This window comes from Neopsephotus bourkii, unplaced genomic scaffold (assembly GCF_033783945.1).
Source record: "Neopsephotus bourkii isolate Nb327-2 ecotype Australia unplaced genomic scaffold, CSIRO-AGI_Nbou_v1 NB_1825, whole genome shotgun sequence".
NCBI classification, from domain to species: domain Eukaryota; kingdom Metazoa; phylum Chordata; class Aves; order Psittaciformes; family Psittacidae; genus Neopsephotus; species Neopsephotus bourkii.
The window spans coordinates 11,462,260-11,489,867 of NW_026902298.1; the positions used below are offsets into that span (position 1 = coordinate 11,462,260).

General features: G+C 42.8%; 1 protein-coding gene across 1 annotated transcript in view; it reads right to left on the minus strand.

Annotated features, from left to right (window-relative positions):
- LOC133207001 (transmembrane protein 263-like) overlaps nucleotides 1–26,186 on the minus strand; it is a 198,808-nt gene extending 172,622 nt beyond the window's left edge. Inside the window, 3 exon segments of the mRNA XM_061343456.1 lie at nucleotides 15,840–15,930; nucleotides 26,003–26,056; nucleotides 26,058–26,186. Coding sequence (XP_061199440.1) covers nucleotides 15,840–15,930; nucleotides 26,003–26,056; nucleotides 26,058–26,171 — 259 coding nt within the window. The 5' untranslated portion in view covers nucleotides 26,172–26,186.
- Between the last annotated feature and the right edge of the window lie 1,422 nt (nucleotides 26,187–27,608).

The following is a 27,608-nucleotide window of genomic DNA, read 5'->3' on the forward strand; positions in this document are numbered from 1 at the left end:
CTGAATTTCAGAAGGATCCTCTAAAGAACACTACAGCATCTAATAGCAGCCACCCACCTTTATGTGAGCTTCACCTACCAGCAAAAAGAAATGCTGAATCAGCAAGACTGCATTGGCAGAAATGGTTTGTGTGGCAGTTTAAGGCATTTGTGTGCTCAGCTGAAAAGGTTAGAACGTTGCTCTATTGAGGCCAGCATCCTCTTGCTTGCCCTTCTCATCCCTTCTTTACTTATGGATGCTTTGCCATTACTGTGATATCTGGCCCATAACTTGGTTATTTCTTGAATACATTTTTGGTCAGTAGCAAGGAACTGCAGAACAGAAACACTACCACCATCTGTCCTTACAGAAACCTGCCTACATGCTCCAACAGACAGCACAACTTTTAATTGGTGACCCTGCAACAGTCTGCCAATACGGTGACTGCTCAGTGATCAGTGCCAGTGAGTAGCTTATTTGTGCCCGGAAAAACCCCATGAGTTTATAAACCCTCTCATTACAGTTCTTCACTACAGATACTGTCGCCAATCATCAGAATTCTAGGTGTTGGTTCATTTGTTCTCTAAATCTCTGATGTTCACTGACATGAGATTTGTGTTTGCATATACTGAAATACAATAAGCTGACGATGTTAATGTTATGCTCTTTAGCATCAGTTCAAACATCTTATTCTTCCCTTCCTGTATTTCCCCACTCTTTCTCCAAAGCCACCCATGAGGAAAAAGTAGTTAGGGTTCTCTAGTTCTGTCTGCAGTAATTAGACCTGTCTGCAGCATTCTGAAACAGAAGCTGACTGTAACTGACCCTTCAAAAGGGCTGGCCATTACTACTTTCAAGGACATCCATGTGGCAAGACGGTCATACATAACAAATTCAGCATATAAGGATCATGACACTTGAAGAAGCTACAAACACAAGGAACATATGTGGCAAGCAAAAGATCCATAAAACTGTTAAAGGAGAAAGCAGGAGTGGGACTGGGGGAGGCAAGGAATGTTCTTCACTGCTTCCCTCCCCTCTCCCTTGCATTTATTTAAGCAAAGGCACAGTTAATCCCTTTCCCTTGTGATCTGAGAGGATTTCAGACAGTAGAGGAAAATCATGACTCAAGTTTCATACAATTCAGTAACCTTCCCCCCATCCCACTGCTACACATACATCATGCACACGTTAAGAGTGCAAGACTGGAAAGGAAAATATTTCTTCAGGTAACTCTGGCTGATGGCACTCTGCTCCTGTCAGTGTGGCAAATGGAGTCTACCACAGCGTACTCATCTGTACTGAGAGAGAAATTACTCCTGCCCATCAGTCACAGAATGGATGAGGTACAAAATCCATTCCCATGATGAATAAATGAGAGTTAAAAAAAGGTCAGGATGTCTTCAAGTGTCCGCTGGGGACAAACTTCATTTAAAGTTATTACATTCTTGTCAAAATCTTGACCAGAGTCAGTTTACCACTTTCTCCCCTTCCTGTATTTCCTCCCTCCTTTTCCTAAAGCCACTCAGCTCTGCACGTATTTACTGCTTGACTTCTTAACAACACATTGTTTTTTCTAACACAGTAGGGAAGTCAGCTAGTTCAAACAGTATCCACTCCAAACGTAGCACTGGAAATGGACAAATATATGGGGTGAGGCTCACCTCTCAAACACACCCTTTAAAGAGTCTGAAACTTCTAATTGTCCAGCAAGATAAGGATTCCTGTATCTGAAGGGCTGGATATCTCAAAGGAAAAATCTGACTACAGTGTTTACGAACACAAGCTAAATCTGCAATTAAAAGTTGCTGTGTGATTCAAAGACCATCCTTCAACTCTTTATCAGTTGTAGCGGTCCAAATACATCTTAGGTAGTGCACATAGCGCTGAAGATTGTTTTCCTGTCAACTCTTTACTCCCAGATCCATTTTCCGATGTGGCAGAAAAAAGTAATTGCACTCAAGTGACCATCTGAGAACAATAGTTTGTTCAGGACCAGCTGAGGGCAGGGAATAGTTGGCTTCTCTCAACTAAAAGCTTTCTCGTGATCTCAAATCAAACCTGTAACTACTAATGGACTCCAACCAGGTCCTTCTAAGTGACTGTCAGAATACTTTTTTTCCAAGCTGTCCTCACAGGACCCTCCACAGGTCCTCACAGCACCCTTCTTAGCTCCATCTGAAGTCCTGTTGTGCTACAGGAAGGAAAGTCAGGTGAAAAAACACTCCATTCTTTCACTCTGAATGCACTTTTCAGACAGAAGCTACTATAAATTGACAGGTTATTTAAAAGCACTGCTGGGGTGTCACGGAGACTCCAACTATTTGGAAACACTCTTATTTGTTCCATACTTTAAGTGTCTTTACAGACTTCTCTTTCTGGCTGCAATTCATGACAGTAGCAGGAAACTCTGTGTTTCTCTATGAACGATCCCCTCCCAGCAGTTCACTTGCTGCTGCTGTTTTTCCCTCTACTCCAGTCACAGTCCATGGTCTGCAAGGATAGAATTTCTTCCTTAGGGCAAAGAAAAAAAGGAGTCCAAACAAAAGGACTAAAATCTCAATTTAGGAATTAGCAGCTACATTTAAAGATTCTTCTTTGTCTTCAAGGCAGGTGCAAGGGGAAAGCAGATACTGGTGCTCAAGAAGACAGCTTTATACAAGGCCTGCTTACCCCTTCCCCAGAATACTTCCCAACAGATTCACAGAGTCAATAATCAATTAAGGGTCTACTCTACTTCAGGAATAAATCAGCAGGCAAACTGGGAAGAAAGCATTCATCTGCAGAGCTGACAAAAGGAGAACATCCCTGCCACAGCCACAGGAGCTGCGTGCTGAAGCAATGACAGCTCGCCCTATCACAGAGGTGAGGAAAACCCATCTTTCCTGCACCTCTCCCATGGGCTTTCCCTTCCCAGAGGAGCTAACAGGGGCCCTCTGAGGCCACCCAACTCCAGGCTACACCACACGATGCAGCTCAGCAGTTCCAGACAAAAGGATCTGTGTGTTTTTACAAGCATTGCACATCTGTCTGGTAACAGGTCAGAGGGCACATTTTGCTTTAAGTGGAATTGAAAGTGCCCACTGAATCAGCAGAAGGTTTCTTGTTATGCTGTGAAGCACACTTCAGGTCTGGAAATACAGCTTAAGCACTACCAAGACTTTAAGGGCTATTGTGTAGGCTACAGTTTTCATTCCCTGGGACATTTAGTAGCCTGTCTGGGTGACACATCCTTTAAAGACACCCTGCTGCTGACTGGGAAATGTTGCAATTGTTTCCACACCAAGGATCCCAGCTAGAGAAGGACCTTAAAATAAAGAGAATGAGCTGGGAACTACAGGGAAAAGAAGCTTTGCTACCTCTTCAAGTTCTATTTGTAAGATTAATTAGCTAATTATAAGAAAATCCAGACACATTCTTGATGTCCTGGAATTTAAAAACTCATGGAGAAAGCAAATGTGAGCTCGTAATATAATAAAAAAGGCCGGCATGGGTCACCATGGAGGGAGGTCTTGGCAGCCCTCTGCTGGGATGTCAGCCACAGCACCGTGCTGGTCACAGCTCCCAGGAGGCAGGAGAGAGGAAAATCCCCATGGCTGGAGAGCACTTTCATTCCGGATGGCAGGAACGCCTCACTGCCAAGGTGCTGATAACCACCGAGGAATAGCGGCTCACATCACAGCCATCACCACGGGGCAACCTGTTTGAACAATGCACCTCTTAAACTGCCTGAATTTTGTCAGGAGCATTTTAATTGCACAAAAAAACAGCTGGAGAAGGTGTTGACAATTAAGCAGTGGTGAACAGAGGCCTGAACTCAAAAGCTGCTGATGACAGAGCAGTAGAAAAGCTGGTGTGGCCTATCCCAGCCAGCCGGGTCCCTCATGGCTCGGGCTTCTCCCAGCGGAGCACTTGGCAGTCGGCGTCTCAATTTAGCTGTAAGTGTTTGTTTTTAATCACACATGTCAGCATGCTGGGTGGTTAACTTACAATGTGTCACCCACAACAAGAACAAGCCTCCCAGTTAATCAAATACCAACAAAACGTCTCATGTCATATTAATGATACTTGGAGTGAAGCCAGGAGGAGGAAGTTTGAAAGCCAAGATCCCTCTGCTTTCCTCACTATCTTAATTGCAGTGCTCCACTGAAGTTGCTAGAAACAGGGACATCAAACGATGACCTCCTGCACGCTATCACAACAGAGGGTTTTAATGATGCTTGTGGCTGCACCTCTCTTCCTTACTGAAACAAGGAAGCCAGGAGAGCCCCACAGCACACACTGGACCCGAATCCTGTCCTTCAGTTCCATACAAGCTCATATGCATGCTACAGGCTCTATTCAGCTAAACTACCCATCCTTCAATATACAGTCCATGGGAACGATGTGAATGGTAACTCACCCTGCTTAGGTCCATACTTTCTCCAGAAAGAGGCACTTTGGGTGCTCTGCTGCTTTTGTGCTAGGAACCAAACATACATGGCCATGCAATGGGGCAAAACTGGTAACGTGCAACCAGGGCAGGATGTAGGAAGGTCTCTTTCAGCAGCTGTGTGGGCACACGTTAAGCTTAAACCAATCACCAAATTGTATTTCAATTACAGCTGGGTTCAGCTAATCAAAATTTCTTTCAACATCTGCAGATCCTGCAGAAAATGTATTTCTTTACATAATGTAGAGGAGATTTTTAGGCACTATTCAGACTTGATAGATGTGTTTTCTCCTTTTTCAAGGTAAAGGTGCAAGATTCATAGACTGGAAGAACTTACCCACTTTTGTGATTAAATAACTCAAATATTTTGAGCAAAAAACGGCCCTCAAGATGCTAGGAACAAAACACTGCAATAACAGTAACAATAACATTCTTGAGCTATAAAAACACTAAAGCAAACTTGCAGCCTCATTTTGGTTTTCCCAGAGCAAGCCCTAACTTTAACATATTGTAATAATATTGTATTAAACCTTGCAGGCTCGTTCTTTGGCTTTTGGAGGGATGAGTGAGAGGTACTGGGCACTTCATTCAACCACATTTTTTTGGTACTGAATACATACAAATGGCTGGCTTAACCAAAGAGGATGAGTATATGTAATTAGCTAGAAATATTCCAATTTTGTATTCAAGGAACTGTCTAAGGGAAAACAAACTTATCAAAAATATAATAGAGAACACCAACACCACCACACACAAATCTCTAGAGAAGTCAAGGTGGGGAGAAGGAAATAACCTTGAACTTCTGCACAGGGCAGAACCATTGTGATTTTTATTAGGTCTTACACCTTTACATTAAATTTTAAGTTCCAGAAAGTAAAAGAGTAGAAGTCAACACCATTACCAAATTCTTAGAGTCTTAAATGGTTGAACAGGTTTGGTGAATGGCTGACACCGCTACATCACAAACTGTTCAGCTCCTGCCTACCTCTTGAACACCTCTCACTTATTCCAAAGATCAGGTCCCAGGTGCTAGAAAACAAGTATTTGTTATACTGCAAGACTATAAATCTGTTCTTTCTACTCTAGGAAGAATCCAGGACATTCTTTTAGCAACCCCAGAACCCTCTCACAATTCACAGAAATGTCATGGCCACATTTTTACTATTACCTGTACATTCAGTATTTTATATGAAGAATATTTATGTTATTTCCTTTATAATATAATCTGGAAAAAGCCATCAATTTTTTGTGAGAAAAGAGCCAAAAATATAAAGCTGCCTGGAGTTTTTTTTTCAGCAGATATATCCTACTGAATATTACATACTTCTGGCAACACTGAGAAGAGTAGTATTTTAGTGGCACATAGCGGGCATTAACAAAAAAGAGAGGAGGAAACCTAAAATTTAGCCTAAGCTAAACTCTTTCTTACCATACAAGTGTCAGCTGGATGGAAATAGGGCAGATCCCCCATGATATGCCAAAGAAGTACATTACAGTGGCTTAAGAATCCTCCACGTTAAAAAGGAACATGCATTTGTCTTCACTGTGATCAGAAAATAAGAAACAGAACTGCACACACATACTAGCACAAAACTGTTCTCTATAAAAATTACTCCAAGATTCTACCCAATTTCAGAGTAGATGAAGATCTTTTTCTAGAATACAATCCCCCAGGGCAAGAAAACTGACACAAACCCCCTCACTTTTACAGCTCATCCTGAAGTTCATAAACAGCTTTGAAAAGATACCTGCTCTTCAGGGTGAGATTGGTTTTGTGATCCAAAATGATCAGTCCAGGAGAGGCCAGATTGGTGCAATCATGCAATCATCCTGGTAGTCAAAAGTAGTGGCTCAGATTGTGAACAAACAGCTGTAATCAAGACAGGCAGCCAGGTTGAGACTACAGATGTTTATGAAATGTTAACTGGCCTTTCACTCACTTCTGAGGCAGAATTAACAGCCTCATGTACCGACCTTACGATTTAATTGCCTGCTATAATGCTGTAATACTCTAATAGTTTAGCACTTCAAGATATCATCATTGTTAACACACGGATATACTGATTCAATTTCACTCCTGACCTGGATTTACTGCATTGATCATTCTTATTTAGTACTATAGAGTGTAGCTAGAAATAAGTGAGACTTGCTTGCCTCTTATTTTAGTCCATTAGAATATACATTCTTTTACACTCATCATTTCATACGTCTCTAATTAGTATGAAAACAGTGATGAATGCCTGCCACTACAGGCAGGTAATAAGATATCCTGCTTCCACTCACCAAACAGAACCCTGTCACTCCTGCAGTTCAAAAGCCTACTGCTAGAATAAAACACATTCAGTAGGAATTGATAAAGACATATCTTCTGACAGAGGCTGCCCACTGGCCCTTCACCCTGAAATGTCTGTACATTTGGATGATGCACACTACTTACAGTTACTGTGCCAAGGTAAATGGTAAAACTATCACTGCCCCATCCTCATCCTGTGCGCAAACACCCTCAAAGAAAACCAGATGCTTATTGACTCACTTTACAACCTTACTGCATTAACAAGACCCACTGATAAGAGGTTTGCCATACTTAAGTTACAAGAACCTTTATTCTGGAATCTGCCAGGCACTTGGAGGCTATTTATGCTGCCATTAACAACATATGCTGGGCACACATACAACATAGTGACAGAATGATTTGCAGGGCATGGAGTAGGCTAGAGAAAAGGGATTCTAAGCTGTCACAGTAACATCTCATTAAATCATACCAAAACAGTGAAGAGGAAAGAATAGGACAGAGGGAGAAGTGGAATAAAAACAATTTAAATAGCTTTCACACTGTTTCTAGGAGACCACGTAACATAGCTGCTGAACGGAAGATGTCCATTGTCAGTAGCAAGCACAGGCAGCAGCAATACAGAACAGCTGGGGGGTGAAAGAGGAAAAGAGGGGTACACACAGACATTGGTTGAGCATTGTTCCCATTTCAGACTGCTTATTTCTCCCAGAGAACAAAATTAAATTAAGCATGAGGAAGCCGTCACAGCCACTGGAGAGCTTAAACAAAGAAGAATCTCAGATTCTAGTAAAATGGTGATGATAAATTAAACAGAAACACAACATTTAGAGCTTCAATAGTTGTGAAAGGGTTTTAGAGCTCTACCAGAAATACTAAGGTAGACTGTGCACAAGACTGAGCTGACACTCCAGGTCATTTCTTTTGAAACAAGAATTATTTTGGCCAACAGAAGAGCACGACTGCATAGAACCTGTGCCTTAAAGAGAGACAGATGATACTGAAACGTTGCTTTTCAGCCTCAGGCCATTTACAGAAGCAGCTCAGGAAATGTTTTTACAGATGAGAGGACATGCCAGGTACATAAAGTCCCAGCTCCAAAGAACAGACAGCCTCATTGCTAATTTCTTTCTCTGCTTTTTAAGAAACCTGCCTTGCTGTTTGAAGTTACCTGACAAGTTCAATCACGTTTCTGAGGACTCAAAAAAAGCTTGACAAGTTATGTATTGGGCAAAGTTTTGTATTATTTATGCCATATGATCACATTTTCTGTTTCAGTTTTCAAGTATCTTTTACCTCTAAAAGCCTAAAAAGTTACAATTTGCTTTTCACCATGCTCATTTATAAATAAGAACAGTAATTTCTGTTTCATACACAAAGAATACTATGGTTCAAGGAAGGCCAAGCTGCTTGACTAGAATGAGTCAACAGTGGAAGGAGCAATAGATTATAGCTGTCCCAGTTCCCAGCCTTTTGCTTCAGTTACGAGACCACAGAACTGCAGAGGTGAATCCAGGCTGAGAACATTGCCAGCTGGACAGTAGACAAAAAAAAGCAGGCCATTTAAAGAGCTCCTCTGTAGAAGGATTTGACTGTCGGACCTCATGAGGTAGCACACTGAAGCGATGTCCTGGTTTCAGCTGTGATAGAGTTAATTTTCTTCCTAATAGCTGGTACAGTGCTGTGTTTTGGATTTAGTCTGAGAATAGTGTTGATAACACAACCATGTTCAGCTGTTGCTAGGTGGCACTTACCCTAAGTCAACGACTTTTCAGTTTCCCATGCTCTGCCAGTGAGGAGGGACACAAAAAGCCAGGAGGGAGCACAGCCAGGACCCAAACTAGCCAAAGGGATATTCCATACCATAGAATATCAAACTGGGGACAGTTGGCCAGGAGCCACCAATCACTGCCTGAGGATGGGCTGGGCATCAGTCAGCCAGTGGTGAGTGATTGTACTGTGCATCACTTGTGTTTCTTGGGGTTTATTCCTCTCCCCTTCCCTCCCCGCCCCCTTATTATTAAATTTTACTTTATTTCAACTATTAAACAGATCTTATCCCCCCCCACAGGTCTTACACTTTTCCAGTTCTCCTCCCCAGGGAGGTAGGGAATGAGTGGCTGCGTACTTGGTTGCCGGCTGAGGATATACCACAACAGAGTGATTTGACTTGGGAAAGCAGAAGGCAGCTTGGCAGATACCACAGTTTTGCCCTGCCAGCTACACAGAACTTCAAGATGCAAGTGTGGTAGGCTACACCTATGTATGTATGTAGCAGATCACATTAAGTGCCACAGGCAACTTTATTAAAGTTACTTTGTACCAGAAAAAGCAAACTTTTTAGTACAGAGCTTAACGCTGAAAGGAAATGGAATTGCTACTAACTGCACCATTTTCTGAGGTGATTTCTTTGCAGTTATTTGGATATAGGCAGTTTGGAGACAAACATACTAAACATTGCTTGCAACAAGAGGATGCAAACTACAACACAGCTCAAGTTTGCAGCATTTAAATCTCGGTATAGCAGTTACTGCAGCAAACATTTGGCCCAACAATAAAAACTTTGTCTCTGATGGAAACTGTTCTCTGTAAAGAATACTTTAAGCAAAGTACTCGGAAAAATGCCACCCATTCATCAGAACTGGATCTTTTTAGGGGAATACACCTTTTCAGAGTTAGACACCTGTATTACAGACTTGAACTGAATGCCTCATCTCAGGTGAGATGCCTAAAGCAGCATGCTCTTTTGGCATCTGCTTCAATAAACCTTGTGCTCTCGTTAAGTGAGTACCACAGTATGAGGTCAAAAGTCCAATTAACTTCAGAAGTTTCAAATGCATGGTAGTATCAGTTGAAATACAACTGTACTAGTTAGATCTGTAAGGTAAATATTTGTATCCACAGTCAATCCTGAATAAGTAATTCACAAAACTCCCGGATACTTTGGATCAGAGATTCCCAAACTGTCAATAAGGAGTCCTAAAGCTTCCTACAGAAGCATGCAATACTCATATCTTGTAGAAGAGATAAACCAGCAGAAAAGGCTATATGCCTCCATGGAGGCAGATTATAAGGCTCACACAAGATACTACATTCTAAACTGGTGCAAATCATCTGATTTACTGTAACTATCCATGTGTGCTCTTTACCCACAGCAAGTGTAAAACAATTTGAATTAGGAACACCACAGTTATTTGGAAAGTAAATTTCCCAGGATTTGTTATTTGCTATAGAGCTGCTAAGAACCATTGCTTTTAATAAAGCTTTACTCCACAAGGCCCAATCCGCAGCAAAGAAGGAATATCTCTGCAGAAGAGATAGCAGAAGGCTCAGACACGAGACTCTTGGGCTTATTGCCAAATTGATCACAGGAGGTTGGCTGATGAAATCTTAGCACTTAATACTTAAAAGACCATGGAAGAACAAACTGGCTTGTAAACTCCCAAGAGGGGCTACTGCTGCTAACCAATGATACAGCTTTTTAAACAGACCACACCATCTTACATGAAGGTTTTGTATACTCAGTACCAGCTAGCAATGTAGGGCCGAAAGAAGCTACAGCCAGATCCCAGTATCTACCAAGGATGCATTCTCAAAATGTGTAATATAAAGCTACTTTTCTGATAAGAATTAGCGTAATAAATGGGGAATATATGCAGGAACTTCAGAAAGAGATTTTAAATGCAGAGGTAGTGCCTATGAGGTAGAGAATCACAGGATGGTTGAGGTTGGGAGGAACTTCTGTAGATCATTTGGTCCTATCACCCTGCTCACCAATGGTCATTTAGAACCGGCTACCCAGAACCATGTTCAGATTACATACAAGTAAGTTTTTTACTATGAGGGGTGAAACACTGGCACAGGTTGCCCAGAGAGGTGGTAGGCAACCCCATCCCTGGAAACACTTAAGGCCAGGTTGGATGGGGCTCTGAACAACCTGATCTAGCTAAAGATGTCCCTGATCATTGCAGGGGGTTGGAACTAAATGACTTTCAGAGGCCCCTTCCAACCCAAACTATTCTGCAATTCTATATCCAGATGGCTTTTAAACACCTCCATGGTGGGAAACTCCTCAACCTCTTTGGGCAACCCATTCCAGTGCCTCATCCTCACAGTGAAAAAGTGTTCCCTTATGTTTAGGTGTGTTTCAGTTTGTGCTGATTGCCACCTGTCCTGTCAATGGCCACAACCAAAAAGAGCCTGGCCTCATCTTCTTTATAGCCTCCCCTCAGGTAGTTGTACACACTGATAAAGATCCCCCAGCCCTTTTCTTCTCTAGGCTGGACAGTCCCAGCTCTCTCAGCCTTTCCTCATAAGAAGAGATGCACCAGCTTTTTAATCATATTCACAGCCTCTTCCTGGACTCTGCAGCATGTCCATGTCTCTCTCATATTGTGGAGCCCAGCACTGGACACAGTACATTCAGCTGTGGCCTAAACAGGGCTGAATAAAGTGGAAGGACCTGCTGGCAACGGGCAGGAGAAGCAGGCGCATGGTCAGGGTCACCAATTCATCAAATAGAAGAGATAAGGATCAGAGCTGCTCAACAAAGAAGATGCTGGTATTTCATAAGGAATCATGTTACAGAAGATTTAATCACCACCAGACTTCATTGGTATCACTTTCCTTGAGCAACTGAATGGAACAGAACAGAAAAACAAGGTGATGGTAACAATTAACAATGCTCTGCATTAAATGCTCAGGAACAGAACTCTGAACTGATGGATAAAAATGCAACAGATACAGTAAGGTGCTGCTGTACTGGCATAGTTAAAACTAGTTCCCCAACTACAATCAGACTGCATTTAACAGCAAACATTTGAGATCACAGAATCCATCTGGAAGTAGCCCAGTGCTTGACCATGTGGCCGCACAGATTCTCTTGCAAGGAGGGAAGTGTTTAATACCATTTAAAACAGACCAGCTCCTCTCCAGAGCTCCCTGCGCTGCACTGCACTGCTTGGTGACACATGCAGCCTCCTCTGCAGAGCGGTAAGCACATCAGCCTGAGCAGCACACCACATTGTACTTACTACTGCTCCCTCACGCTTGCCTTTTAACTGAGGGGGGGGGAAGTATGTTAATAGCATGGAAGAGAAAGGAAAGATGAAGGGGAATAAACGTGTGAAGTGGGCAGAGGGATCATGAACAGGTAAAACATCACCAGGGACAAGCAGCCCTCCCGAGGCTCCCCCGTACCGGGTTACGAACAGCAGAGGTTTAACACCCGCGGCCACCGCCGCCTGCCGCAGGGGTGTGCACGGGCGGCCATCGGCGGGCCTGCAGCGCCCCCCCGCGGCCGCAGCGCACACCCCGATAACACTCCCTGGTGCTGACCGCTCGCTCCGTCCCGCCGCGAACCGCGGGGTTCCCGCAGCCAAAACCCGACCAGGTCCCGATTCCTCCACTCCATGGCAGGACGGGCCACGGTACAGGAGGTCCTGTGCCTGCCACAGCGTTCGCATATGCCTGCAGGCACATCGCTTTATGCCGTGTTTACCTTACCTGGACGGTCCTGCACATGGGTCAGGGCAGCAGATTTGGGGGTGTTGGTTGACAAGAAGCTCAAGACCCAGCAGTGTGTGCTTGCATCCCAGAAAACCAACCGCATGCTGGGCTGCATTAAAACAAACGCGTCCAGCAGATAAGGGAGGTGATTCTCCCCCTCTACTCCACTCTGGTGAGACCCCACCTGCAGCTCTGCATCCAACCCTGAGGCCCCAACACAAAGAGGAATGTGAAGCTGTTGGAGCAAGTCCAGAGGAGACCATGAAGATGCTCGGAGGGCTGGAGCACCTCTGCTATGGAGACAGGCCTGAGAAAGTTGGGCTTGTTCAGCCTGGAGAAGGCTGTGGGGAGACCTTATTGTAGCCTTTCAGTACTCAAAGGCAGTATATAAGATGGGGACATACTTTTCAACAAGGCCTGTAAGCAACAGAACAAGGGGTATGGATTTAAACTAAAAGAGGATACCTTTAGAGACAGATAAGGAAGACATTTTTAACAACACAGGGCACAGGCTGCCCCATCCCTGCCAGTGCTCAAGGCCAGGTTGGACAGGGAGTGGATTAACGTGCTCTGGTGGAAAGTGCCCCTGCCCATGGCAGGGGTTTGGAACTGAATGATCTTTAAGGTCCCTTCCAACCCAAACCATTCTCTGATCTATATCCATGCCATTGGTAATAACACATCTTCCTCAAAGAACAAAAGTTGTCTTTGATATCTAATACCACCTGCAGGATCTGTTACCAGCTGTACTTTTTACTCATTTACTCTGTTGACTTAAACATAAGAGTTACATTTGACAGCAGATCAAATAAATGGACTCAGATTACATACACGAACTAGACTTTGTTGGATAGTTTCTTGGTTGTCTTTCAGGGGTTTACTGGTTCATCTCCTTTTTAACCCGTATGTCACATTAAGGAGACCCAGACCTTTGTGTTTGCAGGTCTGTTAACGTCCAAGGAAGGATGGGACTCTTAACCAAACAACCTGTCAGAGCTCACTACAGGAACTCCACGGAACAGCACACTACATCAGCTGTATTTTACCACAAGGTTTCCTTACCGTTATAACTCTAGGGCCCGGGGGATTCTTCTCTAATCTCCCTTTCTCCCACACCACAAAACTCATCTCAAATACTGACCGGTTGCCACACTACACCCAAAACCAACATCTGTTCTCCACCACTTGTTACCCACACATAAACCTACTCAATTATGTACATGAGGGACCTGTAAAACTGCCCCTGTATTTGTGGAAGGCCACACTGCAACACTGCTCAGAAACAAGACAATCCCTGAAGGTTCACCTTTTCTTTTCCTGCAGTATTTGTATAGCACAGTGCTCCCAATTCCCTCCTGAAAGGAGGAGAGTAAATATGCAATGCAAGCTAGAAAAAGAAGTGACTGTGACGCAATCTGGTGAAATAATGGATTGTGCTAGAAAGACAGACACTCTGGAGAGCTTTCCATCCCTTATGCACTCATTACCAGAAGGCAAACAGACACAGTCTCCAATTCACAGATCCCAGGAAACAGGAGTGCAGTAGTCATGACAACATGCTTTATTTATTGCAAAGCACTTGATTTAACTGTGAAAGCACTATCAGAAGCCAGAAATCAGTAGAAGAGCAAGATGACACCTGTACTGCATGGCATGGTAGAACTTCATGGAGTATTTGTAATCACTCCTGCAACTACATGGTCTTCTGGCTGGTCTTTGTTGGTAGACAGCAACTTCTAAGGCAGACTACTGTTACTCAGCTCCAATAATACACAGAGCCACCTGTAAGATCAACATAATCCTGACGGCTCTCTTTCAGAAGTTTTTCCACCTCTTCTCCCAAGCAGCCTCTAGTTCCAGTTGTGCTCCCAATATGTCTCCTGTTTTGCTAATCTTGATGTCACTGAGTATTTTAATAGTACATACTGAGCTCAGACTTTGAGAGAACTCAACAGTACCTACTATACTACTGCTTAATGAAACCAGCTCTGCTGTTAAGAGTTCTTTTTCCTCATGCCAGCAAAGTGGGCATAGTCAGAGCACACATTTGTTTCAGACCACCCAGCAAGGTACAGAAATGCAATATTAATACTCCTATTTTTCACCATCATCCAAAGCAGCAGGGTTGCAGGCAGAAACAAACATTTTCAATCACAAAAAACTTAGTTTGCAAAACTACTCAGCCACATTAAAATAAAACCTTCTGATTACACAATTCAAAGCCATAGTCCAAAAATCTAATTCCTGATAAACTGATGATACAAAATAACTCCTGTGGTTTACATTCCAGGATATGGTTTCTAGGCTCATGTAATCATCAGTTCAGGCTACTGACCAGCATTCTTACTCCAACAATGCTCTCTTATTACATGCTGACTTCGCATTACTTACAAAGAAAAGGGAGTAACAAAAGAGAACTACATCAAGATTATATCCTCTGTGTGTGTGTATATATATATATATATATATATATAAATCATAACATCTTTCAAATTTACTTCCTCTGGCTTTATAGGAGTTGCAAAAATTGACCTGCCTTTCACTTACCTCTATATACTGTAATTGCCAACACAAGAGTAGATGAAATGGCACAACAAGAAATTGCTACTTAATGAGAAAACTATAATGGAATGCTCAACAAGAAGGGATGGAGCAGCAAATTCCTAAAACCATCTACTTGGGTCATATTCCCTTTAAGAACAGCTGACAGCAGAAATGCTGCATCAGCATCTTACTCTCTTAAAGAGAAAATATAAAGCACACTTACATTTCCCAAAGACATGTCATGGTATTTTAACACTAAGCTGCCAATAAGAAATTCAGCACTCTCTGGGCTGTTTAAGCTATTCATGATGATTATGAGTGATTGTGTTTTAAAAGGCACTGAACTGGAGATAAAGCTTAAAACGTATCATCACTTGCAGCAATGTTAGCAGCTTCTATTCAAAAGGAAGCAACGCCTGTTTTGTTGCACATATACAATGCCTGCAACATTTACACAGTGGGAAAATTCCATTCCCTGTCTAAATCCAGGGCATGTCATTGCAAACAAGGTTTTTAATTAAAATTGCCATTTTTGAGCCTCCTGCTGACTGACAGCATCTCACTACCTCCTCTTCAGATGGCTAAACTGGCTTCCAAGAGAGACAGCGGAAAAAAGCAAAATCACTAGAACACCTTACTTTGACAAGTCTCTGCTGGGGACAACTTCAATAGCAGGATGCTGCAGAGCAAGGTAAGGAGAGAATAGATGGCTACTTAGGAAGTCTTCCCTAATGAAGGCTCAAAATATCACAAACAACACAGTAAAGGATGCGTTTTATTCCTAAGCCTACAGACAGGATAATCAAGCAGGACAATTTTAATCAGAAACCATATTGTTAAAGAGGATGCAGAACAATGTCCCCACCTCAGTGGGTGCAGCTTTCTTTGAATACAGAAGTAGGCCCAGGAGCTAGCTAGACGTCTGGCTTGGAGGTTGGCTCAGCTGCCAGCACTGACGAAGCTTTACCCCTCTCAGAAAATAGGCAAATGTAGGCTCTCAAGTCAGATAGATAAATAAGACTTCCTTGGCCAGAACATTTCTCCCAATTTAATGTAAAGAGTTTACACTGACTGCCAGTACTGTACCTTCAGGAGGCTCTTCCCGCAGATGAGGAGGCAATTCTTCACTTCTTGTCTCAGTTTCATCTTCCACCATCTGTGTCTCTAAGCTAGGTCCCTGCAAAACAGAAGAGAAGAGCAAGAGGAGGTAAATTGGAGGAAGTTCAGAAAGGTACCACAGAGATAATGACAGGATTAGATAATATGCCAGACAGTAAGGACACAAGGAGCTCACTTCAGCTGATGAGAAAGCGAGCTACTGGGAGATTTGTTTGCAGTTGAAATACTTAGGAATGGGGAAATTAAAAACCCAAAGGAATCTTCAAGCTAGGAAACAAAGTTACAAGGGTCTGAGCAGACTAAAAACCAGTAACTGAACAGTGAAGCATAATTTCTAAATTACTATTTCTAACACACACAATTATTACAATAATAAATTCAAATCTCCATTTACCACACACAGCAAGACTCATCATCACTTGGAATTTAAAGGGAAAAAAATCCCATCTTTGTCTTACCGGGACTAGATTCTGGAAATTGTCTTTTAAGATGATTTAGAACTAAATTATAGCTAAAGTTGTTGGTCTCAACAGAATGAAGCATCAGTTATACTTGAGTGTAAGTTACTGGCTTGCAGACAAGCAGCCATGCAGTGTGCAGCAATTCCATAATAACCCCCTTGAGTTGCACCCATGGCAGAAGTAATGCACACAGATGTTGCTTTGCTTTGATGCTCCCTCTAGAAACATTCAGTATGCAGGAAGATGCTCCAACAGTTCAGAAACATCAGTAGATTATTAACTGTACAATATTTTTTCAATTATTTAGGGTTTATATAGCCTTTTTAGTTGGGAATGTGGTTCCATTTCTCACTAGAGCCATTGGAGAAGCACAGATTTAAACAGGTCTTATTACAGGAATAGCCAGGTTATGGCACAGAGCCTAGGAACATACAACTAAGAAAAACCTCTTGGCTCTTCAGAGATGGTCCCTGCTCTCACAAGCAAGTACATCACACAATTCCTTTCAGCAATCGATGAGTTTCTGACTATGAGCACTACTAAGATTTAGTGGCAATTTTTATGTTATATTTCAAAGCAAGATCTAAATTGCCTGAGGAACATATTATCTTGTCTCCTGACCATGCTCTATGACTACTGACCTTACAGTGCAGTTTAACTCAAGTAGTATTGGCTGCTGTGACCCAGTAAATTAGTATTTGTTTGCTGCTTTACACTGTTTCATGGAAGGCTATGATTTATGGATAGAGGACTGCAGTACCGAACTAAACAAGAGTTGACAAACCCCCTACAAGTGCTTCAGACTACCCCTCATGCTTTTCCATGGGACACAATGCCTGACCAGAACTTCAGTGATATGCTCATATTTTCACTATATTTAAAAGACTGTATATTTTACAAGTGTTGTGATAAATCCATGCATGATAAAGAAAATTCCTATCCAGTGAGGGTCACTATTTTCCACAAGATACTGAGTTACATTTATGACACTGAAACCAAGAGCTGCATTTGTCACCACATTCGTATGAACTAATTATTTCAGCAGGGTCATAAAAGCAGCCTATATCAGCTCAGTCTTAGCAGAGTATTAAGTCCACAAAACCCCCACCTCATTGAGGGCAATCGCAGCACCATACAGCCCTTATCAGGCCATTTCGCACGGAAGTCAACAGCGACATGAGACTGTCACTGCAAATGCCCCAACAGGTATGTCAACACTGCAAATGGCACAGGTTTCTAAAAAGTCCTTGCAGACCAACTTGAAACAACCCAAAACCAACCCTACCCTGCAGCATCACAACCACGTTGAGGCCTTTAAGACTCTACTTTTGTTATTTAGCATTACACTAATTATGGTATATAATCTTAAACCAAAATAGGGTCTGTTGACTGACAGCTCACTGAGCTAATTATTAGGCTAACGAATAGCAAAAAATAAAATCCCAAAAAAAGGCCAACAAAAGGGAGAGGGGGAGAATGGGAATCAAAGATAAATAACGAATCCATCCTGTTAAAAGTTATTAGTGGAATTAAATGAGCTTGGGACAAATTACTTCAAGTTTCCTCCAGTTATGACTACTAGTAAAAAGACACTTTACTGCTGCTCACAACCAAGGAGCATGTATCTTACCATCCTCTTCCTTCTTGCCATACCTACTCAATCCCTAGATATGCAGTATTCTTCAATATATATGTTCCTCACATGAGCAGACCCAAAAGAAAACCCACCAAATGAATACTCCTCTCCATTATACTGAATTTTATTAGTAATCATTTCCCCCATGCAGAATAGAAGGTAGAGGAATGTCAAGCCCACTGCCATGACTTCAGCAGCAGTTCAGTATTGGAGCTCTGTGAGTACCCTTTAGAAATCATTCTAAAGCCTGCAGCTTTAGCTACCACTTTCCCTGTGCATTTTCAAGTGAAAGCAGTATTTATTTCCTGACCTAAATCTCTGTATTTCCATTCTCACTCCTGAATACTTTACTCCAGTTTTTCCTTTCTGACATTTATCTTCACATTCATTTCCATTCTGGACTTGTGCCTAGAATCTCACTTCTTTCACTATTCAAAACTGCCTCATTCCTCAAAGTCTCCCTTTAAAGAGCCCACAAGGTCAGACCTAGTTCATTCTATGCAAAATCTTCAACTGCCAACCTAAATCACACATCCTTCGCCCTGCCTGACGCTGAGGTTCAGACCTGGTATTCTAGGTAGGCACAACTCCAATAGGGCAATTCAGCAGAGAATTAGTGGCAGCACAGGCTTCATCCCTCTACATCTCTGATTTCACCCGAAAGTTTTCCCAGAACAGATCCAACACCCTTTTTATATAGTATCAACTACATCTCAACTGATAACTGCAAAGGACAGATGCACCCCTAAAGGATTACAAGAATTAGTGGGTCTGTGGTAAGAAACAAGTAATCCCCAAGTACAGAGCAGTCTGTTAAGTGCTTTGGGAAACTACACTGACATTTTTAAGTCATCTTCATGAAAGCACTGCCTATTTTTGCATTATGTTTAAAGAATATTTATTGCATGCCCACAAGACTAAAAACCAGAGTTTCCTGTACATTTACATACTTTGCTCCTTCCTAAAAACACAAAAACCCCAGCCCTTCTCATCCCAGGTTCACTTCCTCCAAATGGTTGAGAAATCATACATCTTCCTGCCTACGGCAGGGGCTTGGAACTGGATGATCTTTAAGGTGCTTTCCAACTCAAACCATTCCATGGTTCTATGATCTTATGACTGGGCTCAATGTGTGCAGATGTCAAAAGGCTTGTCAGATCCAGTAATAATGAAGCTGACCTTCATCAGGCCTTCCTACAATGACATCATTAATAATTGTTAATTTGGGATCTCTCCTCTATCCAAGCACTGTTATGAAGTTCCTCAGAACTTATTTTTGATACTTCAAGATTAATCAAATTAAATTACTCCATCTTCTCTATATGAAAGCTCTTTGTGGCTCAGAATGTCCCTTTGTCTTCTACACAATTACATAAAGCCTCAGTTCCTACAGAAAACAAGAGGGCTGGGGTTTAGTGAGGGTTTTTTGGTTTGTTGGTTGGTTCAGGAAGTTTGGTGGGTTGTCTTTGGGAGGGCTGCTGGGGCAGTTTTGATGTTGCTTTGGGTTTTTGTTGTTGTTTTCATTGGGTTTTTTAAGCATAAGAAGATTTTAAACAAGCAGAGACTGGGTAGATAGTTCAACAGGATTACTCCCTTTTCCAAGGAGCTGAGAGCTTACAGGTACTTAACTCCAGAAGCACAGAACAACCCAACCACCTCCTTATATAGTACTGCTCAGCCAACCACTCTCAAACAGTAGGAGCAACTTTTAAACCACCACTGTACCTTTGGTAGGCAGGTTGCAGCTGCAGCTTTTACTTAAGCAATGAATTTTCAGTGTATTGGGGAATTCAGACCTTCAGTTAAAGTCTTCTAAATCTAACAGTGTTCCACTTGAATCTGCCATCACTATTGATTGCACACCCACACGTTACAGGTTTCCAAAGCCAGCTGGATTCTTCCTGTAGAAGGGAAAAATTGATCTGCAACAATAAACATTCAGCTCCTCCATGTCCTGTAGGCTTAAGGAAGGCTCTTAACGGATGCTTTGCTTTTGATTTTGCAAAACAAGGTTCGCTCCTAATGAGAGCTTCTGTGCCAGGTTTCAGCCCAAAGGGAATTAAAGTTGCAGTTATAAATCCCCTAAAACACTAAAGGAAAGCACAGAAATAGAAATGCTGAGGATGACAGTAGCGTAAAATTACAGCCCTTTGTTCAAAGTACACTGCAAGAAAGAACTAGAAAAGCTGATAAGATTACTTGTTCTTCTCTGCATTTGGACAAACACACCAGGGAGGCTACAACTTTAACACCACCTAATTTTGTCTTGACAACAATCCTGGAGGAGAGAGGCAACAAGAGCAAGTTTTAATGTTGCAAAGTTCAAATTGAGTTCTATTGTTCTCAGCAGAAGAGTCAAAATCCTTTTTCTAAAGCAAGAAAACAACTTTGTACTATGAGTATTCCTAATTAGGGTTTACTTGGCATAAATAACTTTTCAGCAACACTAATGACACCACAATCTATTCCCCATTCAGCAAGCCAGTAAACAGTCTGGTTTACACTTTTTCCATTCACGCTTTATATGGAGCATGTAACACCATTTCTATAGCAAAAAGCCAATACATTCTGCTCAGTGGCAGCTCAGACAGTTCTGGATCTTGAACTAATTATTGTATTGAATTTTGTCTTGATCAACCATTTGTTTTCCATCTGAATTTTACCTACATCAGTGTTAGCACAGAAAGACTGTTTTACAAACAACAAACCAGCCACACTTCAATTGACCATGTACTGACCTGGCCCAAAGAGAACACTCCTCACTTCCCTCAGGTTAAACACTGTAGTTCTCAAAAGGATGCCATGCAGCAGTGCAAAGGCTGGAAGGTTACCCCAAAAGAGGCTGCGTAAGCTGCTGTCAATTCTAGTTTAAACCACTGTCTCCACAAGGAAGGATATGCCTTGTCCTAAACACTGCTTATATTCAAAATCTGACTGTGCTGAATTGCATTTGTTTGGAAAAGAACAAGTTACATGAAGGGAAAGTGTAATTGCACAGAATAACTCACACACCAGCAACTGTTGAATTTGGGGGCAGGACAATACACAGTAAAAACAGCCTTCACAGAAATACTCAGCAGGCTCTGAAACAGAGAGAAGTATGACATGGAATGATGCAGGACCAAAGCATGACCCTGGTCAAAGCAAACCAATTCGAAAGCAACTAAATAATTACCAATAACAACATCTCAGAAATATCAATTAAATCATATTGGTAACCGGCATTCACTGATTCAGGCAATTTCAATGGGAAGAATATGTTCTTCAATCCAGAACTAACTTCTGTTTCCTTATTTCATCAGGAATTGCTAAACAAATTGTCTGCAAAACATCAAGCACTTCTGAATTACCTGGGAGATCAGAATATGATGTATCTATCACACCAATTTTAAACTGGTTTTGTTGATGGCTAGGTAGCTAAGTATTTCCTTCCTTACAAAGGAGTTCTGAACTGAGATCAGAGATCTTTTAGATTGGGATTACTTACTGTTCTATGCATTTATTGTTGTAATGTTTTAAAGGAAAAACTTTCACATAAAATATTTATATACTCTACAGAACTAACATTGCATCTTCTGGTACTATCAAGCTCTCCAATTTTACACCTTAGCCTGTATGCCTTAAACTTAACAGCCAGAAGCCCTGCCAGCAAGAACATCCCTTTTATTTCAGACTTCACAGAGATCTCATTTGCTTCCAGACTAAGTGCGAGAAATATCACAACCTGCCCCATCCAAGATTCTAACCAGACTTATTTCACTGAGCAAATAAACAACCATCAGATAGAGAAAACCACCATTACGAATGCAAGCAACACAACTTAAAAGTAAAAATTAATTCTGGCAGCAATAGCTTTTGGCAATGGCTGCCTCTTACTTTTAAGGACCTGCAAGGTGATGATTTTCATCGTCCCTCCCTCACAGATGATTTTCTTTTTAGATTGAAAGGAAGCCCAAGAATTGCACCAGACCTTAGGAAGCTCTGCAGAAGCATTCAGATTGTAAGATTTGCTAACACAAACAACTTCTGTGACTTCAACAGGTTCAGCCGGGATCAACACTTATGTTGAAGAAACTGCTTAAGAGCTTGGCTACTGCCCTGACCAAGGTAAACATGTACCTTCCCCAGAACTTTAAAGGCACATAACCTCTTCCCATCCCTCTGAAATTCAGCTGCAACACTCAGAAAACCACCAGAAAGTTTGTAAGGCAGTTCACCAACAAAGAAAACCAGACGTGACCAATGACAGGCAAACAGTCAAGTCAGAATTATCTACAGATTATACAGTCCATGTTTGTTCCCTTTTACTCCATATCTTAGATTCGCTCTCCTCCTGCTTCCTATAATGAATTTACTATATACTCCATAGAAGCAACACCTTTTGTCTCCTTTTTATATGCTGTTCCTTTCCCAAATACTTTTCATTTCAACTGTCAAGTGCCCTGCTAAACAGCATAAAAAAGAAGTTACATATACATCAAGTTTTGAGAGGATAAACCATGACATCCTTCATCCTTCAGGAACAGAGCTGTCTGTAAATGCAAGCAAGAGAAGTATTCACTCAGGCTTTCCACAACTTCAGATGCTTCATCTTCATGCTTTTATCTGATCTCTGGGATCCATCTGCCAACGTCAAGTATCACAAGCAGTAAGACAAACAGAACTATAAGCAGTAAATTCATGTTCCTTCTCTTAAATATAGCTGTTTCTCAAAGCAAAATGTCACATTTATGACACTTGTCTTATCCCAAAACATGTAACATAAATGTGATCACATGCCAAAGCACAAACTCTCATTCTACTTTGGAGAATTACATTCAATAAAAAAGGGGAGCAGCTACTTAAGTGAAATCACATCTTGAGCTTGTTCTCCCAAACAAGTGCTTCAATATCACCTAACTCTGAATGCTTTTCATTCCTTTGATTTTTGATTTAAGTTAGAGCAGTGACAGGAGCAGTGTTACAAACAGTCACTGCAGCAGCAACCATACCCAGTAGCCATCAGGGACTACCTTAGTGCCACAATTCATTCACCAGTTGAAGGTAAGGCATGGAGAGGTTCTGCTATACAGGGCACATTCTCCAGTGCTCCTCAAGCCCAGAGACATCAATCAGTGTTTTGCCACAAGAGAAATACACTGGAAACAGGCTGTATTGTGGGATAGTAATTGGTAGCTGATACTGTGATGGACCGAAGGGGAGTTGGCCATCTCCTCACAATTCTCCACTTCCCTAACCAGCGTCCTTCCCACCTGATAGGCCTGTTATCCAGGCCCCTAATGCAGCCTGAAAAGGCATATTTTCTTGCAATCAGAGGATCTGCCTTTGAAGAAAAGCAAATGCTCTTGGTGTATTAAAATTGTACCATTTATTCCTACACATCAAGATGGTCCACTTCCAAGCTGACTGCTTCTCATTCCTGTCCTACAGTGCAGGAAATAAGGGCTTTAACCAGTTTTGTATTCTGCATAGCCCAAAAAAGGCCCAGAAATACCATCTTTCTGCACCACCATTGCTTGAAAGAGTTGGGAATAGAAGCAAAGTACACACAGATACTGCCTCAAATCCAATTCAGTTTCAGTCCCTCAAGCTTTAAAGCATGACTTTGCCATGCTGCTTTATTTCAGTCCATCTTTTAAACAGGATACTTAAGTTATTTGACTGACTTAAAAATAAGATACATCAAGCTTCAGCTTCCTCTGCAACAATCAGACATTAGTGAATGATCACTTCCACAGCAGAACTCCCCTGATGGGTCTCCTCACCTGCTTCTTCCTTTGCCTAGTAGGCAGGTCATCATATGCACAGTAGCATTAACTTGTTTTACTTTGACAACTCTGCTTTCTCAGCAACCTGCTAGCCAGCATCAATGAGAAAGGCTCCAATCCCATACTGCTAAAATACACAAAGACAGATGTATTTCCCAAGGATTAATAACAATTAGGAGAGAAACAGGTAAGATGACTTTTCAAAAAAGCTTGGTTCTGATGTATTCCCTGCAATGATCAACATCTTAAACTTTGACTTATTTTCAGCTCACACTGAACTATTTGGATCAGGTCCATAAAAGGGATTCTCATTTCCCACACCAGACGGACACCTCTTTTTCTGCCTCACTTCTTCTTTCCTCCCCCTTTTAAGGGGTAAAACACCGCACTTTTGATGCATGCCACTTGTTAATTAAAAACTTAATTATCCCCCCACCCCAGCTTAAGACTTCAAATCATGCAGCTGCAATGAGCTTACAAAAAGGAAGCTGAGGCAACTGCTACAGCAAAAGGTAGCACATTTGGAAAGAAACATACACGGAAAGAAAACACTCTCAGAGGGAAAGCTGTGAATCCTTTTATACTGAAAAGCTCTACACAGTGTTTAAACCTGATGACTGCTTAAAAAAGGAATATACTCTCCCCACACAAACACATACATTTTCCTTGCAATCAGAACATGACTCCATTCACACCTTTTGTGTATTTTGAATAAGCCCATCTAAAATAGCCACAAGCCTTCCCCACTCCAGTGGGGCAAAAAAGGAATTCAGTGGAAGTAATGGGCTTAGCAAGAAAAATCAGATGTTTACTCTGCATGTAATAAAACAGGAGCTGCAGGAAATCTTTTTGGCTTTGGCCTCAAGCTGGAGGCACTCTTCAGGCAGCACTCTGAGGTTTTTGTTTTGCAGTATAAGTCAACAACTCACCCAGAGCCACAGCACTGTTTACCAACAGCTGCATCATGCATACTTTTTGTTATCCTACACTATTAGAACTAACAAGCATTCAGAGAGGAAGAAAAGTGAAATTACTCTTTACTGTCAGGCTTTGAACAAATGCAAAACAAAACAACAACACTGAACAGAAGGAAACATTCATTTTATATAGATTTATTTAACGCAGTCGGAAACTGTCCCTTTTCTTCCACGTCAGCTGTGCAGACACTGATAGTTGAGGGCCCCTTGTGCACAGAGACAATTGTCAACCTGAGTAAACAAGACGTGTAGCGCCCAGAACCCAACACGTGCACAGGCTGGGAAACTCCGAACACACACTTACTTGACTCAAGAGGCTTGGAGGAAGGCCTGAGCCAAATTTCTCCATCAGGATAGGGGCAGATCATAGACCATACACAGACCATAGAAACATACAGTTTCTACCTCAAAGAGCTTACAATCTAGCTGATCAATAATTCCTTTTTTTTTGCTGCTGGACAAATTCAGGAGACAGGGAATGCCTGGGGTGCCTTGTGTTTCAAACTGATTAACGTGAGGGACCCGTTTCAGAAGTCATGCACCTGCGAATTAAAGAGACAGGACAGAAAACAATGGGAAGGAAAACAATAACACAGCACTCCTGGCTACTAACCAACACAAATGAAGAGACAACCTCTCAGCTAAGAGCCAGTATATTATTATTATTACCATTATAACCCAGCCAGCCTTAGCATCCACCTCTCCCACAGCACCAAAGCTGCCTGCCGGCATGGGTCAGCCCACTTCTACCCTGACAGTTTTACCACAGCAGACTAAGGAGAAAGTCGATGGTCTCCTCCACACTACTGAAAGGGCCTGTGAGAGAAGCAGCACCGGTGAGCACCAGCGCTACTGCCCCCAGGAGCATACCAGCAGCACCAAACCCCACGGCTGCTTGGGGCAGTAGAACTGCCTACACGAGTACAGCCGTGAGGGAAGAAGCAATGAGGAAAGTAGGGCTATTTCCATGCAGAGACACAAGCCCAGAGGAGGAGCGGGCCAGGCAGCCTCCCCCGGCTCCCTCACAGCGCCGCAGGCAACAACTGGACTGTAATGGAGAGAAGGGGGTAAATCTTCCTCAGGCGACGGCTCCAAGAAGCAGCACCACATCCCCCGCGAAGTGAGAAGCTTCTGGAAGTTGCACTTTATTACGAGAGCGACCGGCGAGCACCTCAAGCTAATGCTTACCGAGGGCCCTGCGCCTACCCCTCTTCCCCCCAGAGCTACCGGTACCCGCCGCGGCCCAGCCGAACCCCGCCCGGCGGGACCCCCATGCCGCCAGCATCACCTTCATGCCGCGCCTCCCGCAGCACCGCCCGGCAGGGATGGATGGAGGGCGGGCGGGCGGCCGTCGGCTGTGTCCCCGTGTCCCCCGGCGCTGATGCTCCGGCTCCTCCTGCCCGGTGTAAACACACAGCGGCGAGAGCAGGGGGTGGGCCGAGGGGGGGCAGCGCCATGGCAACCCCGGCCGGAAGAGGAAGCGCGGGGGTCAGGGGCCGCCATCTTGTTGGGGGTCGCTGTGGCACATCGCGGTGCTGCGGGGGGTTCGGAGCTGAGCAGCACAGCTGGGCACGCTTTAGTAACAAACGATTGCTGGCGTTTGATGTTTAAGTGCTTTACAAATTGTAACGCACTGGCCACCTCAGTTTTCCGTTATGTACCTGATGGGAGTGCAGCAAAGGGAGATAGCACTCAGCCATAGCCAGGCAAGGAGGTGGTGTTTGGCCAGGATGAGGAGTTTGTTCTCTAGGCTCCATCCTTGGTGTGTGCTGCTTGTTGGTTCATTGATTCTGGTCAAGAGCTGAGTTCTTGGGAGGAATTGGGGCTTTCTGGCCTTTTTCTCATGCTATTCTCAACCAACATACCAGGTCTCCAACCTCACAGGGTGGGGCTGCACCCACTGCCTCTGCTTCACATCAGGGTCTGCTCTTGGGTGGCAAAGACATCATAGAATGGTCTGGTTTGGAAGGGACTTTAAAGCTCATCCAGTTCCAAATCCCTGTCATGGGCAGGGACACCATCCACTGGACCAGGTTGCTCCAAGCCCTGTCCAACCTGGCCTTGAACACTGCCAGGGGTGGGGCAGCCACTGCTTCTCTGGGCAGCCTGTGCCAGTGTGGAAAGGCTTTGGCTTGTGTTCTCATGTATTGCTTTAAAGCTATCATGGGGCACAGTCACACACCTGCTAGCAAATGGTTTGATGCAATGAGTGAAGCCAGACGAAACAAAAGGAAGGGTAATTCGAAGTAATGATACCTGGAGATACCAGGTATCTGGAGATACAACATTTGCTGGGAGATAAAACAACATTAAGTAAGTAGTGGTGATGAGAGTTCAGTTTTTTCTGATTTAGTAGTATTCCACAGTTGAATATTGAGTGAATATTGAGAACTTAACTACTTGGCAAGTGTTTAAATCCAAAAGAGGAAAGATTGCTTTTATTCCTTTTTTTTTTACCCCTTGACTTAGAAACTTTGCAATGACTTCTCTCAAGGATATGCCCTTAGCAGTCATGTATGTCTTCTAAATTGTTCTTCAGTATAGTAGACCCTATTTAACCAGAAACCATAAAAGGAAAAATGTGCCAGCTTAAAGGCTAGAAATGCCTTCACTCAGTGCACAGTGGAGGAAAAGCAGTTCATTTTTTTGCTGCTTCATAACTGTTTTTTTTTTTTCCAGTGTACAGAACCACCTTGGAAAGCAGAGGTAGAGTGGTACCCCAGGGATAGTTTTCATCACACTGGAGACAGTGCTCCATGGACTTCTCCAGTGTGAGTCCTTCCCATGAGCTGCAACTCCTCATGAACTGCTCCAGTGTGGGTCCCCCATGGTGCAGTCCTTCAGGAACAGAATGCTGCAGCCTGGGTCCCCTCAGGGTCACAAGTCCTGCAGCA